Source organism: Papio anubis, chromosome 2 (genome assembly GCF_008728515.1).
Source record: "Papio anubis isolate 15944 chromosome 2, Panubis1.0, whole genome shotgun sequence".
Lineage (NCBI taxonomy): Eukaryota > Metazoa > Chordata > Mammalia > Primates > Cercopithecidae > Papio > Papio anubis.
Genome location: NC_044977.1, coordinates 81,761,526 through 81,778,593, shown reverse-complemented (window position 1 = coordinate 81,778,593; position 17,068 = coordinate 81,761,526). Strand labels below are relative to the sequence as shown.

General features: G+C 42.4%; 1 protein-coding gene across 2 annotated transcripts; it reads left to right on the top strand.

Annotated features, from left to right (window-relative positions):
- The first annotated feature begins 3,598 nt into the window (after positions 1-3,598).
- Positions 3,599-14,287, top strand: KCTD6 (potassium channel tetramerization domain containing 6). Of its 2 annotated transcripts, none has more exons than XM_003894245.3 (3): positions 3,599-3,750; positions 10,611-10,680; positions 12,877-14,287. In XM_003894245.3, the coding sequence occupies exons 2-3, from the start codon at positions 10,654-10,656 to the stop codon at positions 13,561-13,563; spliced, it is 714 nt and encodes a 237-aa protein (XP_003894294.1). In that variant the 5' UTR covers positions 3,599-3,750; positions 10,611-10,653; the 3' UTR covers positions 13,564-14,287. The 2 variants fall into 2 exon arrangements, with proteins under 2 accessions (XP_003894294.1, XP_009198714.1); XM_009200450.4 differs by lacking the exon at positions 3,599-3,750 and adding an exon at positions 4,033-5,988.
- The last annotated feature ends 2,781 nt before the right edge of the window (positions 14,288-17,068 follow it).

Sequence of the window (17,068 nt, the reverse complement as noted above, 5' to 3'; positions counted from 1 at the left end):
TTCCATGGAGAGGGGTACATGGAGAGGAGGGGATGGTGTTGGACAGAAACTTGGGCATAAGTGTCGGGGTAAAGCAAGAGGAGCATCTTTGTAAGTCTAAGAGGAGGAGCTACAGAAGAAGGAGGAGAACGAGGAGAACACTCATCCTAGAAGCCAAGGGAAGGGGCTGTCCCCTGGCAGACGTCACTGCAGAGGCCTTGCTGTGGAGAAGACTGAGCCACGTAGGTCAGAGGAGGCTCTTTGGGATTTAGTATCAAGGAAGATTCTGGTGACCTATTTAGATGGAGAGGTGGGCCCTGAGGTCAGATTGAATGTTACGGGTTGGGGTTTAGGAGAAGTGGGGGACACAGCAAAGGAAGAGAGGGAGGGGGACACTGTGTCAAAGGAGAAGTCTGAAAATTCTTGAGTCAGACAGAGACCTGAGGCTGTTTATCTGCTCATGGGCGTGGGAGATGGGGAGTGGAGAGAGGGAGGGATGGAAGATCTGAGCCTGGAGAGGCTAAAGGGCGGGAGAAGGAATGGATCAGAGCCCAGGGAGGGGATCAGCTGAACAGGAGGTGGAATCCCCCAGCCATCTCATGAGGGGAGGGTAGCGCAATGCTGGTCAATCCAAAAGAGGGCAGAGGAGAGGTCCAGGGGGCTCCCACTGAAGGGGAAAGGTTTTCCTGACAAGTAGGAGGTGAGGTCGGCTAGGCAGTGAGAGTTGGGAGAAGAAGAAGGGACAGAGGCAGGGGACTCAGAACTCCAGGCTTCATTCCTACCAATCAGTTGTGTCAACTGCTGGTCCCCCTTTGCCCTCCCAGCACCTTGCTGGGCTTGGTTCTTTCCTGTAACAGGTGTAGCTGCAATAATAAACAGCCTCCTCCAGGTCAGCCTGGCCTGGGGCAGACCAGGATCAGTGTCTTTACCACAAGAGCCTGGATACTTGGTGGCCACCTGGAAAAGAGAGGTGCAGAGGGTCAGGGGCAGCTGTAAACCAGAAGCCAGCCTTCCCCAGCAGGCTTGCAACCCTGAGCTCTATGGAGGCAAACAGTTTCCAATATAAACCCTTTCCACCCCCAATCCTCCAAACTAACAGATCCAGATGGTTTGCGGGAGAATCCTATAGAACATTCAAATTCTATAGAAAATCCCAGTCTAGTGAATAGACACTCATTCCTTAAGGTATGTTATGAGCTCAAGTAACTTTGATAGCAAAGCCAGATGAGGAGAGAATAAGAATGGAAAATAGTAGCGTATCTCAGTCATCCACATGGATACAAAAACCCCAATGAAATATTAGCAAATGGAATCTAGCAGTATATTGAAAAAATAATACATCATGATGTGTGAAATTCCTTGAATAAAAATATATTGACTTAAAAAAATACATCATCAAGGCGAGTTTATCCTGGGAACACATGGATGGTTTAATATAATAAGATCCATGGTTGTAATTCATTACATTGCAATGGGGGGAATCTCACATTGATAAAATTCAGCACTCATTCATAGTAAAGAAGAATAGTGCTTCCTTACCCTGATAAAGATTATCTATCAAAAAAATCCACAACAAACACTATAGTTAACGGTGATATGTTAGAAGCAGTCAAGAACAGGATAGAAATGCCCATTACCATCACTGCTCTTCAACATTGTGTGGGAGAATTTAGTCAGCACAGTACTGCAAGAAAAAGGAAAAAAAGGACGGGAAGATATCACACTGTTACAACTTGCAGATCCTATGATTATTTGCACAGCAAATTCAAGAGAACCTACAAACTTATTAGAACTGAAAGAGTTCAATTTTGCTGAATATAAGATTATGTAAAACCCAACTGCATTTCAATAGCCATCTATCGATTATAAAATACAAAAGTGAAAGTACAATTAGCAATAGTTATAAAAATTTTAAGATAGGAAGGACTAGGTCTGACAAAATCACCAATAACAAAATTAATCCATCAGTTTTTATATGTGGAAATAGAAGCCCTGAGAGGGGAAATAACTCTTCCAAGGACACCCAGTAAGTCAGAGGCAATTCTGGGTTATCAGTGGCACCAAATTCTGGAGATCTGAGTATTGGGTAATTTTGGTATTGTCCTTCTATTAAAACAACAACAACAACAAAACTCAGCGGGGTGGGGCGGGGCAGGGGGCCAAAAAAAAAACCAAACCCAAAATTCATTGTATTTTTCTGATTATAAATTCAATATTCATGAAAATTCAGAAGACTGTTAAGAAGCAATGCCATTAACATCCCCCTACTATTATCTTGAACACGATGATCCTTCAACATTTTTGTCTGTATATATGTTTTTAAAAATAAAATCAGGATATCATGTATACTAGTTTGTGTACTGATCATTTTGATCATTTTCACACACATTTCCCTGTATTCTCACCTAGTCTTTGTGAATTTGATCATGTAGCACTCGGGTATGTTCATGAAGCATATGTCATTTATTTAACCTATCAATTTGAGCTTTGGAGAAGAATCAAGTATCAGATACAACTGTGATGATCATGCTGATATAATTTCAACCCCAGAGCTAGCTCACACACATGCAGACGTGAAACCCAAGTAAGTTTCTAAGGCCAGTGGTTATTCTGGTAGAGAAGGTTAAACCCAGCATCAGGTAACCGGTCCCAACGGAAGGGGACAGAGGCCTGGCTAGTAGGAAGCGAATGGGACTTGGAACTAGTGGACGGATGGAGGCCAATTAGCCCTGAGGCGTTAGGAGCTGCCCATCTTCTGCAGTCTTGGCTTCCTTCCTGGTGAAGTGGGGACAATACCGGCGCCAGTCTCATCTAGGGCCGAGCTCCTCCAGGCCCCAGAGCCTTTGCACGGGTCGTTTCGTCTGCTGAAGGTGGCTCTGCCCTTCTCTCCACCTGACTGCCCGTGTTGCTGAGGCTCTGGGCCCAGCTGTCCTTTGCTGTCCTGCCCACCAGGCCGGAGGGGTGGCCGCGGGGGCTTCTTCACAGGCCTCATCGCAGGGTTGTCTCCCCAGTGCAGGGCAGGCAGGAGAGGCTCCGACCGCAGGTCCGGGGTCCAGGTCTTCCTTGGCTACTGCGTTTGAAGCAGGGGCTCCCTTCTCTTCTCCATCTAAGTCCTCTAATCACGCCTCTCCCAACGCTTATGATCATAACCTGTCATTATTTTGTCTATTAGCTGTTTCCTTGAACCTTGTCTGTCTTCTCCTTTCATTAGGACCCGCTTCCGTCTTGGTGGCCGCTGTATCTCCTAAACCCTCAGGCCTGAGATATACTGGGGGCCCCATACAAGTTCATGAAATGACTAAGGAGAAACAGCTGTGGAAACACCGGCTCTGAGGACGCAGTGGGCCTGGGGCTGGGCGGACCCCAGGCTGCGGACGGAGGCGGGACGTAGGGGCGGGGTTTCGGGGCTTCGGGGCTTCTGAGCGGAGCCTAAGGGGCGGGACTGGGGCTTCGGGGCGGGGCTTCGGGGCTGCGGTCTTGCAGTCTTGACCGCGCGGCTCCGGCTGCGCTCGCTCCTAAGGCCGCCCGGCTCTCTGGCTTCCCGCCCGCGCTGCCGTTAGGGGGCGCCCGCGCTCGTGGCGCCACGGCTCTGCTGGGAAGGCGCCGCCCGCGCCGGGCAGCTGGAGCCGCAACTCCGGGCGCGGGCTCAGTCGTCCCTTCTGCCGCCGCCGCCGCCGCCGCCGCCGGGCGCGGGCTCGCTCGTCCCCGCGCTCGCGCTCTCCGGCCGCGGGCATCTCCCGGCCCGGCCGCCGCCGCCGCCGCCGCCGCGCAGTGAGTGGGGCTGGCTTGGGGCTTGCGGGGCCGGGGCTTGGGAGGGCCGGGTTTTGGGAGACGTCTGCGCGGAGCGGCCAGGGGAGCGGGGCGGAGGATTATCTGGGCGGGGGCTCCTGGAACCGGGCGGCGGCGGCGGGGCCGCGTTGAGGGGACCGCGCGTCCCGGGGCTGGCACGAGCCGGCGGCGGAGGTGCCCGCGGCGGGGCCTGGGCGGGGGTTCTGGGGCCCGCCCGCGGGGATGCGCGGTTTCTGCGGGCCCGGGTTCGGAGCTCCGCGGCGCGCCCCTCGTCCGGGCCCGGAGCATCGCCCGCCCTACCCCTGGCCGGGTCGGGTTTGTGGGGGTTTCGCTGGTGGGGCAGCAGCGAAGCACGGCCCGGACGGAGACATTCGGGGTGTGCTCGAAAATGATTGTTTTTGGGAGATTGCGCTTATTAGCCACCAATTGCCCTAGTTTAAAGCGTGAGGCAGGACTCAAAACCCTGGCTTTGGGATTTTCTACCCTGAAGAGACACTCAGATTGCAGCTGAGTTCTTTATGCCTAGATTTGTGTGTGTGGTGGCGTTTTTAATGCTTGATGTCAGAGGTGATAAATGGCTGTGGTAATGGGGAGCCCTGGCAGCACCTGCTGGGCTGTCAGTGGTGGAGGCTGTGTCTGGGGGTGGGACGGGGAAATGAAACGTGACAGAGATCCTGTTTGGATATTCTGCTGAAGTTATCATGTTTCTGTTCAAGTATACCAGTTCTAGAACAAGTTGATGGATCCAATTTTAGGACTTAGTGATAGAAGAGGTTTGGGTGGCAAAGTGACCTGGGATGACCTGGCTCGGCTAAGAATATTTGGGGTAGCCTAAGCATCTCTTCCATATCCCCCTGGCATGTTCTTTTTTTCGCTGTCACAAATGCCCTATTACTTGAATCATCCTGGGATAGGAGAGAAGCTTGGGGACAGCATGTAGCACAGTCCTGAGCCCAAGATTGAGATGTTTTCAAATGAATAAATATGTAGCTAGGAAAAGGAAAATGGTTTTGTCAGCAGGGTTGGTAGGTTGAGAGAATTTTCTCTTTGGCCGAAAACCATCAGTCCATACGGATACTTGATTTTGTGCTATGCTTTAGATATGAACGATGGAGTGGAGTGGTCAGGATAGCCACGGATGCCATCCCAAAGTTTTGTGATTTGAATTTTCATAAATCATATTTTAACCAAAGCATTACTACTTACAGAAATCTTAGGGTGAACCCTATGAATCCTTCGGTGCGTTTGGATTTTGATATTTGGGGTCCATTTAAAATGGAGTACATGTATGTATTTGGATTCAGCTTTACCTTGGAGATAATCCTGAGTCATGCTTTAAGGAAGTTCCTTCTGAGATCAGGAGCTCAGATGTTGGGTGATCTCTGGGAAAACTAGACACTCCCCTTTACCTGTATGTAGTTCTCCCTTCTGGAGCTCTGGGAAAAAGAGGACCCGGGGAGATTTAGAGCAAATTAAGAGGCTGCCTCCTCCATATTTGCCGTCTCCAGGCCAATGCTCTAAATTACTTGTGTTCACAGTCAAGTTTTTCATGTTAACATAGAAATTTTGTTTATGCTGCTGCCACTAGTGTTTTCACATTTGTCTAATACTTGCCAGTTTACAGATGGTTTTATATTCATGATCTCCTTTATTTTCTCCATTTCCCCAAAGAAGAAGCTGAGCATAAAGAGTGATTTTCTCAGGGTCTCATAATCAGTAATGGAGCAAAATTCGACTACAGAACCTCCCTGGGAACCTGTTCTCTTTCCTTGTCCTGTGATGTGTTACTCTTATAGGCCAATTTTTGCTTTTGTGTAGTGCCTAAATGGTGTAATTACTTTTGGGAAGATGGTATTAGCCCGTCTTATCTTTCGGAAACTGAGGGTTAAGAGGAGTGTTATGATTTTGTGACAGCTTTTTAATATTAGGTCACTTTTAAACCTATAACTCCTCTCTTCTTGACCACATGGTTGAGAGAGGAGAAAGAGAAAATGATTACTTTTAGAGAAAAATCCATTTCTGCAGTGGTATGGTTAAGGATAATCTAACACCATAATCACATTATCCTTGTATGCCTGGCTACTTGTGCTGGCCTGTATGTGAATGTTAACCCCAAAGGCTCCTTTAGATGTCGCTGAACTAGTTACTATAAAAAGTATTTCACTTTCAAACTCCCACATTTCAAGAAGAGCAAAACTCAGTAAAAAGGCAATTTTGAAGGTAAGTATAGAGAGAGGGAGTTTATTGAATCTTTTCTGACTACCAGACACGAAGGTTTCATTAAAAACGCATTTTAAGGCCGGGCGCGGTGGCTCAAGCCTGTAATCCCAGCACTTTGGGAGGCCGAGACGGGCGGATCACGAGGTCAGGAGATCGAGACCATCCTGGCTAACACCGTGAAACCCCGTCTCTACTAAAAATACAAAAAACTAGCCGGGCGAGGTGGCGGGCGCCTGTAGTCCCAGCTACTTGGGAGGCTGAGGCAGGAGAATGGCGTAAACCCGGGAGGCGGAGCTTGCAGTGAGCTGAGATCCGGCCACTGCACTCCAGCCCGGGCTACCGAGCAAGACTCCGTCTCAAAAAAAAAAAAAAAAAAAAAAAAAAACGCATTTTAAAGGGCTGCCTAGAAACTCTGGGAAGTCAGTAGTTGGAAGTTTTTATTTTTCATTGAAGTTCGGAGGTTTTTATTGCAACATATAGGTAGTTATACAGGATTAGGACTTTTGCCCTGGAGAATTCTTAATCTATAGCAAGAATGATAAACCCAGAATATTGTTAGATTGGTTCATCATAACCATGAGGCCTGAAATTGCAATTCTGCAGTGACAGGGAGAATGGCATTTAAGGGTTCTTAGGTTACTTTTTTAAGTTATTAACTTACCAAATTATGCATTCTTCAGATATACTACTTTAGAAAATTAATATTTTCTTTTAAGGCTTCTGTAAATTCTTCAGTATGTGTTTTCTTAAGCTTAATTACCTGCTAACATGACACTGTCAGAATTTATACATTAGTCACAATAACCTTTGAAGCTTAAACATGGGTGAATTTTCAGCACTGCTTTATATTCTTTGGGGAATGGTCAGTGTTGTTTTCACAAGAATTTTATTTGCATCAAAGGTTACATCTTTTCAGGTGAACTGATTTTACAGGGTCAGAGGCTTCTTTGAACTTTATAGCTGTTTGTGCTTGGTTGCGTTTGCTGTCTTTCAAAACTATCTTTAGTTTTAGTAGGGAAAGTCACTGTAAAGGAAAACTTTTTTCATTTTTCATTGTTACCATTCCTGGTAGATTTTCTGAAATAGTAGATATTTATTTGCTTTCATCAAGTAAAACCGGCCTATTTGATACCCATTTCAAGATCTTCCTTCTGCTGCCTGTCTTGTGGTCATTTAACTTCTCATTAAGCCCTCCACTGGAGACTGTGCCAGAAGGGAGAGAAGATGAAAAGCAAATGAATCATTTTGTAATTGTTAGTAGCTCTGGAAAATGATTTAGTAGAAGAGATTGAAACTATTCTGGAAATTCTTTGGGATTGTATTTCATTCATCTGCATCATTTCAGAGATATTCCTAATGGTGGTCAGTTCAGAATTCAGAAATGATCATTATCCAGCTATTGTATAACAAGGAATTCTTCGTGCTTTTTTGTTTGTTTGTTTCTTGCTGTATTTAAGCATCTCCACAGAAGATATTTAGAAGCAGCTAGAGATAAAATTTAAACTAATCAATACTGTTTTTTCCCTTTGAACTCTTTAATGAACAATTTGGTTTCTTTAGACAGTTTAGTCATTGTTATTGGAAGTGACTAATAGTGACTTTGCTTCAATTTATTTTGATGTATCTTATACACAAGTATAGGAAGCCTTTTGGGTGCTTTTTTAAGAAACAGGGGCTGTAGATTCCTATAATTGCTTTCCTGAATTATTAAGCGTGAGCTTTCATTACATCTTTGTACCGGAACTTTTGCTTTTGCTGTGGAACAGATTCAGGGACAGCATCTAATTTTTTTTTTTTTTTTTTTTTTAAGATAACTGCTCAAGAAGTTATCTTGTTTTGATTTAGCAGTAAAAAAGAAAAAAGGGTTAATAGTGGACAGGCTTTTCGTTAACGGCTGCAACATTGATGTCTGCTTTTTTCCTTGTCTTTGATCTTCTGTTTCTTATTTAATCATTTGGATATTCATGGATTGGAGTTCTTTATGTCACTACAGACAGAGGACAGCAGCCATTATTCACACTAGTTGAATGGGTTCCTGCCTTTTTTTGGTGGTGGGGGAGGGCCTCAGGAAAATTTTTACAAACCCGTTATGACTAGTTAGGCTGAGTTACTGTAAAATTTGTAAATAAAACCCTACTGGGTGGATAGGGTTTAGATGGCTATAGAGAGTTTAAAGTTAATCTTTTTCAATTTCTTGTCTCTTGGATTCTGTTCTTTCAATTTCTACCCTAGGAGGGGATTTATGGAAAAATCTAGACTAAGAGTCAGAACGTGCGAGTTCATATCTAGTTACTTCCCAGCTGTGGCGCCTCCAGCTAGTCACTTAATCTGCCTTGTTTCTCTGTTTTGCATCTTTAAGATGAGGATAGTAATCCATGCTCAGCCTACTGGTATCAGGAATGTTGTAGGGGGAAGAAGTTTTTCATGCCCCCGTCTTTTAAATTGTTTCTTCTTTCTAGAATCCCTTCTTAGGTTGTCCAAATTTTCTTTCAAAGATTCAACTGAGTGGGCTCTTCCCAGAGGTGCTCCATTTTCCCATTTGGTTCTTGCTTTTCCCCTCTTGCAGGCCTCTGCTGGTCCATCTGTTACATAGCGCTTTGAATTCTGTTCTGTACTTCAGTCATTGCATGTTGCCTTCCATTATAGATGGAAAGCTCCATGAGGGCAAAGATTGTTCTTTTCCTCTTTCTGTGTATCCACATTGCACATAGGCATCCCCTCCACTCCATGGATAACCCACAATAATTGTTGGTTGAATGAATGATTATTGAGGCTGTCAGGAATGAATACTTTGGGTGATGGGAAAATGCCAAAGATGAGCATCTTACCAGCACTTTTGGATGAGTGGCCTTTTAAATTGCTCAGTTGCTAATCTGTTGTTATCAGTAACTGAATCAGATCCTGGCAAGACAAATTGGCAAAGCCCATTTCTTGGTCCTGTTTACCTCGGATACTATTTGTGAAGTGAGCCAGAGGAATGAAAGACTGTCATAACAGTCTTGAATTTGACATTTGTTCCATTTCTCACCCCATAGCATGTGGAGGCCTATCTATATCCAGCTGCTGAGTGTAAAGAATAAACACTGACTGCCCCATAGCCTGGTCCACATTTTAGTTTGTGTACTTTGAAGGATTTGCAAGGTAGAGAAATAGATGCTTCAGGCTCTGATTTCAGCCCATGCTGTGCTATGCAAATGTTCTCTACATGCCTGAGTGACCTTTTGAGAAAGAGCCTTTGTGATCTTCTATAGCCAGGGCTTGTTCTGGGAATTCTGTGCCAGATTCCTCTAAAAGTGGGAAAAGTGGATCTGTTAAAGGACCACGTAAAAAAGCTGGTGCTTTTCCTGGATGAATACCAATAATTCCATGTTTCTTACCATCTCTTGCCAGAGCTTTAGAAATTTGCTCTGCAGTTTTTCTTTGCAGGTTGATTTGGGATTGAAGTGTGTGAGAGGGAACTGACTAAGGCAGTTCAGTAGCTGGGAAACTGTTTGTTTAAGTGCTTTTGAATTGTAGATAAAAATAAATTCACATTGGCATCATTAGTATCTGAGCATTTCTCAGTGTCTTAAGGCTGGCTCTCCATGAGTGCTGGCTGATTGAGTCTCATCTGTATTGGTAAGGTTCTTTTCGCCCCAAATTGTGCTCTTAACAGTTTGGCATTTAAATCGCTTTCTATTTAATTGTTGTACAAAGAGAATTACATCATTATTAAAAAACATCATTATTATTATTTTTTATATTATGAGATAAATACCATTCTGATGTATTTCTCTGGGAAAGGGATGCTGGTGTCCTGGGAGGTTTATGATTTTTGATGCTTTTACTCAGGTGACTGGCTTGTACAGCCGAAACGCTGATGAAAAGAAGTTTTCCCCTTCTCCCTTTTCCTTTTTTCTTTTTTTTTTTTTGAGATGGAGTCTCGCACTGTTGCAGGGGCTGGTGTGCAGTGGCACAATCTCGGTTCACTGCAGCCTCCGCCTCCCAGGTTCAAGTGATGCTCCTGCCTCAGTCTCCTGAGTAGCTAGGATTACAGGCGCCCGCTACTACGCCCGGCTAACTTTTTGAATTTTTAGTAGAGATGGGGTTTTACTATGTTGGGCAGGCTGGTCTTGAACTCCTGACCTGGTGATCCGCCTGCCTCGGCCTCTCAAAGTGCTGGGATTACAGGCATGAGCCACTGCGCCCCGCCTCTCCTTTTTTCTTAAATGACCTTTTTGGTGAGGACCATTATAGGTTTGTACCAGGATAAGGTTGTAGAGTTAATCATAATGTTCTCTTATATAAATTCTAAAAATTGATTTTCTAAGAAGAGAGGTAGAATTTGAATGACTGGGTTGCTTCCTAGACTCTTTCTCCTTCTCTTAAGTACCGGATAGTTCTTTCTCTGAAAATCTTCAGTCTCTTAGTTCCAGATGGGTTCTCTATGGTAAGAATACAGGATATGAAGGCCCTAGGGGAATGCTTTCTTCCCCAGATCTTTGCCCTGCAGTAGGTTTCAGCTGAGCAAGGATGAGTAGTTTTTCTGGTGTTTGGCCTCCTCTGTTGGGTGGAAAAAAACCTTTCTTCTTTATGTTCATAGTTATATATGCTATCATATGTCTGTTTTTCTCCTCTTGAAGTTTCCCTGAAACCTGGGTTCTTGAAGACGCATCACTGGAGCAGATGGATAATGGAGACTGGGGCTATATGGTGAGTGCTTCTTGGAGATGCATTTTGAAGGCTGGGGAATTATTTTTGTGTGTACATAAGGATAACTTATGTATTTTTAGGTATATCTTATAAGAAAAGAAAATTGTGAATTTGTGTAACCTCTCTGCCCCCTTTTACTTAGTTTAGATGTATTTTGGAGGTTGTTTTTGTCTTGTGTGGTGTTTTTAAAATTTTTATTTTATTTTTAAATTTTTTTTATGTGGAGTCTTGCCCTCTTGCCCAGGCTGGAGTGCAGTGGTGTGATCTTGGCTCACTGCAACCTCCACCTCCCAGGTTCAAGAGATTCTCCTGCCTCAGCCTCCCGAGTAGCTGGGATTATCAGTGTGTACCACCACATCTGGCTAATTTTTGTATTTTTAGTAGACATGGGGTTTTACCATGTTGGCCAGGTTGGTCTCGAACTCCTGACCTCAAACGATCCTCCTGTCTTTGGTGTTTTAATGGAAGCAAACTCAAAATGGATTCTCCAAATACTTTTTATAATCACTGGAGAAGTAACATGATTTTTTATTTTTTAAAGTATATTGCTCTGAAGACTCTTTCTTCGTGAATAGTGACTACAAAAGGATCTAGTGAGTAATGATATGGAGGATATTTTATTGTGGTTTGGGAGATTAATGGTTGAGAAAGTGCCTCTTCTCCCACTCCTTTTTTTGTGTGTGCGTATGTCTCCCTATTTTTCTATTCCTTTGGTGTAAGGTATATTTTACTTGCCTAGTACCCGAAGTCTCTTTCTTTTTTTTCTTTCTTTCTTTTCTTTTTTCTTTCTTCCTTTCTTTTTTTTTTGTTTTTTATTGTTTTGAGACAGGGTCTTGCTCTTTTGCGTAGGCCGGAGTGCAGTGGCGCGATCTCGGCTCATGACTTTCCAAGCTCAGGTGATTGTCCCACCTCAGCCTCCCAAGTAGCTGAGACTACAGGTGGGCACCACCATGTGTGGCTAATATTTTGTATTTTTTGTAGAGACAGGGTTTTGTCATGTTGCCCAGGCTGGTCAGCAACTCCTGAGCTCAAGTAATCCACCCTCCTTGGCATCCTAAAGTGCTGGAATTACAGGTGTGAGCCACCACGCCTGGCCTGTTTTTTTCTTAAATAGTGTTTCTAAAACTGAAGGTATGTTTTTTAAGAGAAGCTTGCTTCTCAAAATTAAAGGCCAGATTGCAACATTAATGTTACAAAAGTGAATACACTATCAGATTATTAAATTTTATGGCTGCTGTTAGCTTTTGGGTATGTGATGATTTTTTGACTAAACTGTATATTTTAACTTAGTATTTGAAAGTATCACTTCCATGAAAAAGTTACCAAGATTAAGTCTGCACAGTTTTTAATTTAATTAATTAATTAATTAATTATTTTTGAGACAGAATCTCTCTGTGTTGCCCAGGCTGAAGTGAAGTGGCGTGATCTTGGCTCACTTGCAGCCTCCGCCTCCCGGTTTCAAGTGATTCTCATACCTCAGCCTCCCAAGTAGCTAGGACTACTCAGGCACTACCACGCTCAGCTATTTTTTTTTTTTTTTTTTTTTGTATTTTTAATAGAGATGGGGTTTTGCCATGTTGCCCAGGCTGGTCTTGAACTCCTGAGCTCAGGCAGTCCGCCTGCCCTGGCCTCCCAAAGTGCTAGGATTATAGCCATGAGCCACTGCACCCAGCCCAAATTTTTATTTTAAAAACAAATTTCATAGTTTATTCCTTTTGTTTGAAGGGGAAAAACCCAAAGAAATACTGAAAGTAAATGTCTATATTATCAGATCATTTTAATTCTATCTTATGGTAAATTAAGTTCAGAAAAATGCAAGCCTTTAAAAAAAATCAGAAAAAAATAAGTGTATTTTAGCGTGGCTTTTCCCTTCTCACAATATATTCTGACCTGAACATTCTGTAGATAATGGGCCTGAAATGATGTGGCTCTGGAAGTCAGTGCCCTGGATTCTTAGCGTAAGTCTTTACATAATTGGATTTATCCTTGTTTTTTTTTCTATTGAAAGCAAATGTTAGATCGCTTCATCTGGGTGGGTTTATTGCTGGTAGTAAAGTCATTTTGCATTAGAGGATTACTAAATACATTATAGCCTGAAAGAATCTTGGGCTTTGCTCAGTATCACTTACTTTCTTAATTTGTCAAAGTTGGTATTTAAAAATTTCAGGTGACTGATCGTTTCTTTAAAAATTTCAGATGACTGACCCAGTCACGTTAAATGTAGGCGGACACTTGTATACAACGTCTCTCACCACACTGACGCGTTACCCGGATTCCATGCTTGGAGCTATGTTTGGGGGGGACTTCCCCACAGCTCGAGACCCTCAAGGCAATTACTTTATTGATCGAGATGGACCTCTTTTCCGATATGTCCTCAACTTCTTAAGAACTTCAGAATTGACCTTACCGTTGGATTTTAAGGAATTTGATCTGCTTCGGAAAGAAGCAGATTTTTACCAGATTGAGCCCTTGATTCAGTGTCTCAATGATCCTAAGCCTTTGTATCCCATGGATACTTTTGAAGAAGTTGTGGAGCTGTCTAGTACTCGGAAGCTTTCTAAGTACTCCAACCCAGTGGCTGTCATCATAACCCAACTAACCATCACCACCAAGGTCCATTCCTTACTAGAAGGCATCTCAAATTATTTTACCAAGTGGAATAAACACATGATGGACACCAGAGACTGCCAGGTTTCCTTTACTTTTGGACCCTGTGATTATCACCAGGAAGTTTCTCTTAGGGTCCACCTGATGGAATACATTACAAAACAAGGTTTCACGATCCGCAACACCCGAGTGCATCACATGAGTGAGCGGGCCAATGAAAACACAGTGGAGCACAACTGGACCTTCTGTAGGCTGGCCCGGAAGACAGACGACTGATCTCCGACCCTGCCACAGGTTCCTGGAAACACGGAAAATACTGATTTTTTTTTTTTTTTTTTAAATCACAGTGTGAGATTTTTTTTTCTTTTAAATATTTGTATTTATTTGAAGGCAGTGAGGACCAGAAGGAAGTTTTGTGCTTTGGCACACTCCTCCGTGTTTTGTTCCCTTCCTCCTGAGTATGCATGTGCCTGTTCAGAGTCTCCAGATACCTTTTTTATAAAAAGAAGTCTGAAAATCATTATGGTATATAATCTACCCTTAACAGAGCTTTTCTTATTACAGTGCTAGAATGATTTCTGATAAAATGGTCCCTAACTCAACTAGAAGGCTAAAAATACAAGAATGAAAGAATAAGCAGAGTACTCATGATGCCTTTGAGAAAAATCAAAACATCACGTAGGGTGACCTAGTTTCCAAACCAATAAATAAGTAGTATTGTAATATTAAAGGAAAACTGTTCCAATCATTTAAAAGTACTTATTAAGTACTGCTTTTTACAGTTATGACAACTGTTTCTTTCTATGCATATAAATCAAGGAACCAAATATCTGTAGCCATGGAAATGTCTGACTAGAAATATTTATATTGAATTCTGAATACAAAATGTCCCTGTGGTAGAAATCTTACTCTTTATGCCTGGTGCAGTATAATTCTCAAGTGTACTGTCTACCAGAAAAAAAAAAAAAAAAACTAATAAAAAATGAAATATGAAAATTAAGTTTGTATTTATTGATTATTATTAAGGGGAGAAAAATCATATTCCTTGTCTAAAATATGCATTGTTTATGTCCCATTGTTTACTGCCTATAGCATATTTGTATTTAATTTGAGAGGACACAGTGGGATCTTAGGTTGCAGTTTATAAGAACTGTTGTGTCATTGAAGCAAGGATGGATGGAATTATTAATTTTGACTAAAAGGGTGCATATTTGAACAGTGAACATACAGTTTTTCATATTTTTCAAAAGAATTTATGTTGAAGATTACAGATTTTTCTTTAATTGCCCACGGTTCTATGACCATTATTTCAGTTTTCTGCTAAGCACAGGAACAAAATGACTCTAGCCCTTTATGCTCATGTTTTATGGTGATCCACAAATGTATTTTGTTAACAAAGTTAAGTTTATTTCTGAAGAGAAGAAACAAACTGCAGTGAATGAAGGACCTAGAACAGTTGGAGAAATACACGTACTTTTATTTATTTCCCTGTAGTCTTATTTTGCGTAGTTCATTTGCTTCTATTTCTTGAAAGTAACTCATAGGAAGGATTATTTTAATTATACTGAGACTTCCTACTTTGTTAGACCACCGTATAAAAGGAAGTCATGTAATTTATTCCCTATTTTCTAAGGGAAGAGTGGAACTCTGAGGCTGTGTGCCCTGGGGCAAGCAGGCCCCTCCTTTTCTCTTTCTCTCTGTGAGAATATTCTAAGGTTCTCTCTCTGCAAAGGATTAATGACTTTTACTTTCAAATTAAGTCTTTATGTCTATTTTTGCCCATGTCTCTGAAAATTGATTTTAAAATTTGACAAATGACCAACATCCAGAAACCTATAATTACCCTGTTTTCACCATCTTCAAACTAAGATCCTTTGATGTTATTGACAGGTTGCTGTGGTTTCAGTAAATTGATATACGAGTACAAGTTTATCATTTTGGAAAATTATCTTGTATTTAAAATTGTTTTGATAGTTACCTTAAAAAAAAAAAAAAGGCCCAACCAGTTAGTTACGTGTTGCTGAGCTAGCTGAGGTCAATATGAAATAAAATGATTTGGGTTGAAAACAGGTGTGGAAATAGGAATAATGCTAGTTCCCAGTTTTTATTTTTATTTTATTTTTAAATGATTTTTATTTATTTATTTTTGAGACAGAGTCTCACTCTTGTCACCCAGGCTGGAGTGCAGTGGCGTGATCTTGGCTCACGGCAACCTCTGCCTCCCAGGTTCAAGCGGTTCTCCTGCCTCAGCCTCCTGAGTAGCTGGGATTACAGGTGTGTGCCATCGTACCCGGCTAATTTTTGTATTTTTAGTAGAGTTGGGGGTTTCACCATGTTGACCAGGCTGGTTTTGAACTCCTGACCTCAGGTGATTCACCTGCCCTGGCCTCCCGAAATGCTGGGATTACAGGTGTGAGCCACTGCGCCCGGCCCAAGTTTTTTAAAGTTAAAAACTTATGAGGCCTCTTCTTTGTCCTGTTTACTGGAGATAAGTTTGCTTTTGGTAAATTTTCTCAAATTTACTAATTATTAACAATGAAATGATTGTTTTTTTTTTTGTTTTTTTTTGTTTTTTTTTTTTTTTTGAGACGGAGTCTCGCTCTGTCGCCCAGGCTGGAGTGCAGTGGCCGGATCTCAGCTCACTGCAAGCTCCGCCTCCCGGGTTTACACCATTCTCCTGCCTCAGCCTCCCGAGTAGCTGGGACTACAGGCGCCCGCCACCTCGCCCGGCTAGTTTTTTGTATTTTTAGTAGAGACAGGGTTTCACCATGTTAGCCAGGGTGGTCTCGATCTCCTGACCTTGTGATCCACCCGTCTCGGCCTCCCAAAGTGCTGGGATTACAGGCTTGAGCCACCGCGCCCGGCCTGAAATGATTGTTTATATGAGTAAATTAGGAAAAGTAGCCAGCTGAATTTTTTTTTGTTGCCATTTTACTTGTGACATTTAGAGTGTTTTGTCGGGCAATTGAAAGTGATATGAAAAATGTAGCTTCATTATATTTGGGTAACTTGAGACAGTTATGTCTTTTAATGAAATTTTAAATCATTTTCACTGTGGAAGAGTTGATTTTTAAAAAATGATAGTTGCATTCTTCGAGCTGTATTTTATTTAGATTATAGCAAGTATAAGCACTTAGGAGGATTGTGTGTGTGCATGTATGTGTGTCCTTTTAAACCCAAGGATAAGTGTGTGCTAAAAACACACTAACTAATGAGCCTGTTGGCTTTTGCTAGATCTAAAGCAAAATCCTGGTATTTAACCAAATAGATGCTATAAATGGACAGTGGTGCGGTTTTACTGTGGGAAACTTCTTTTCTTTTTTGAGATAATTCTTACTCTGTTGCTCAGGCTGAAATGCAGTGGTGTGATCACGGCTCACTGCAGCCTCAACCTTCTGGGCTCAGGCAATAAGCCTCTCAATAGCTGGGACCAACGACATGTACCCCTGGCCAATTTTTTATAGTTATTTTCATAGAGATGGCATCTCTCTATGTTGCTCAGGCTGGTCTTGAACTTCTAGGCTCAAGTGATCCTCTTGTCTTGACCTCCTGATGTGTTGGGATTACAGGCATGATCCACCCTTCCACCGGAAATTTGAAACACATTCAGAAGTAGAGAGAATAGTGTAATGAACACCCATGTACCTGCCCATTGACCAGCTTCAACAACTATTCACTTTGGCTTTTTTCTCCTATGGATTATTTTGAAGTAAATCACAGATATTATTTCACATATATCACTTCAGACTGTATTTAAAAGATAATGACTCTGAAACATAAA

Bases quoted from the DNA above. Each gene is read 5' to 3' on its own strand.
- KCTD6 (XM_003894245.3), top strand. From the start codon at position 10,654: ATGGATAATGGAGACTGGGGCTATATG. The intron at 10,681-12,876 runs GTGAGTGCTTCT...TAAAAATTTCAG, and splicing joins ATGGAGACTGGGGCTATATG to ATGACTGACCCAGTCACGTT.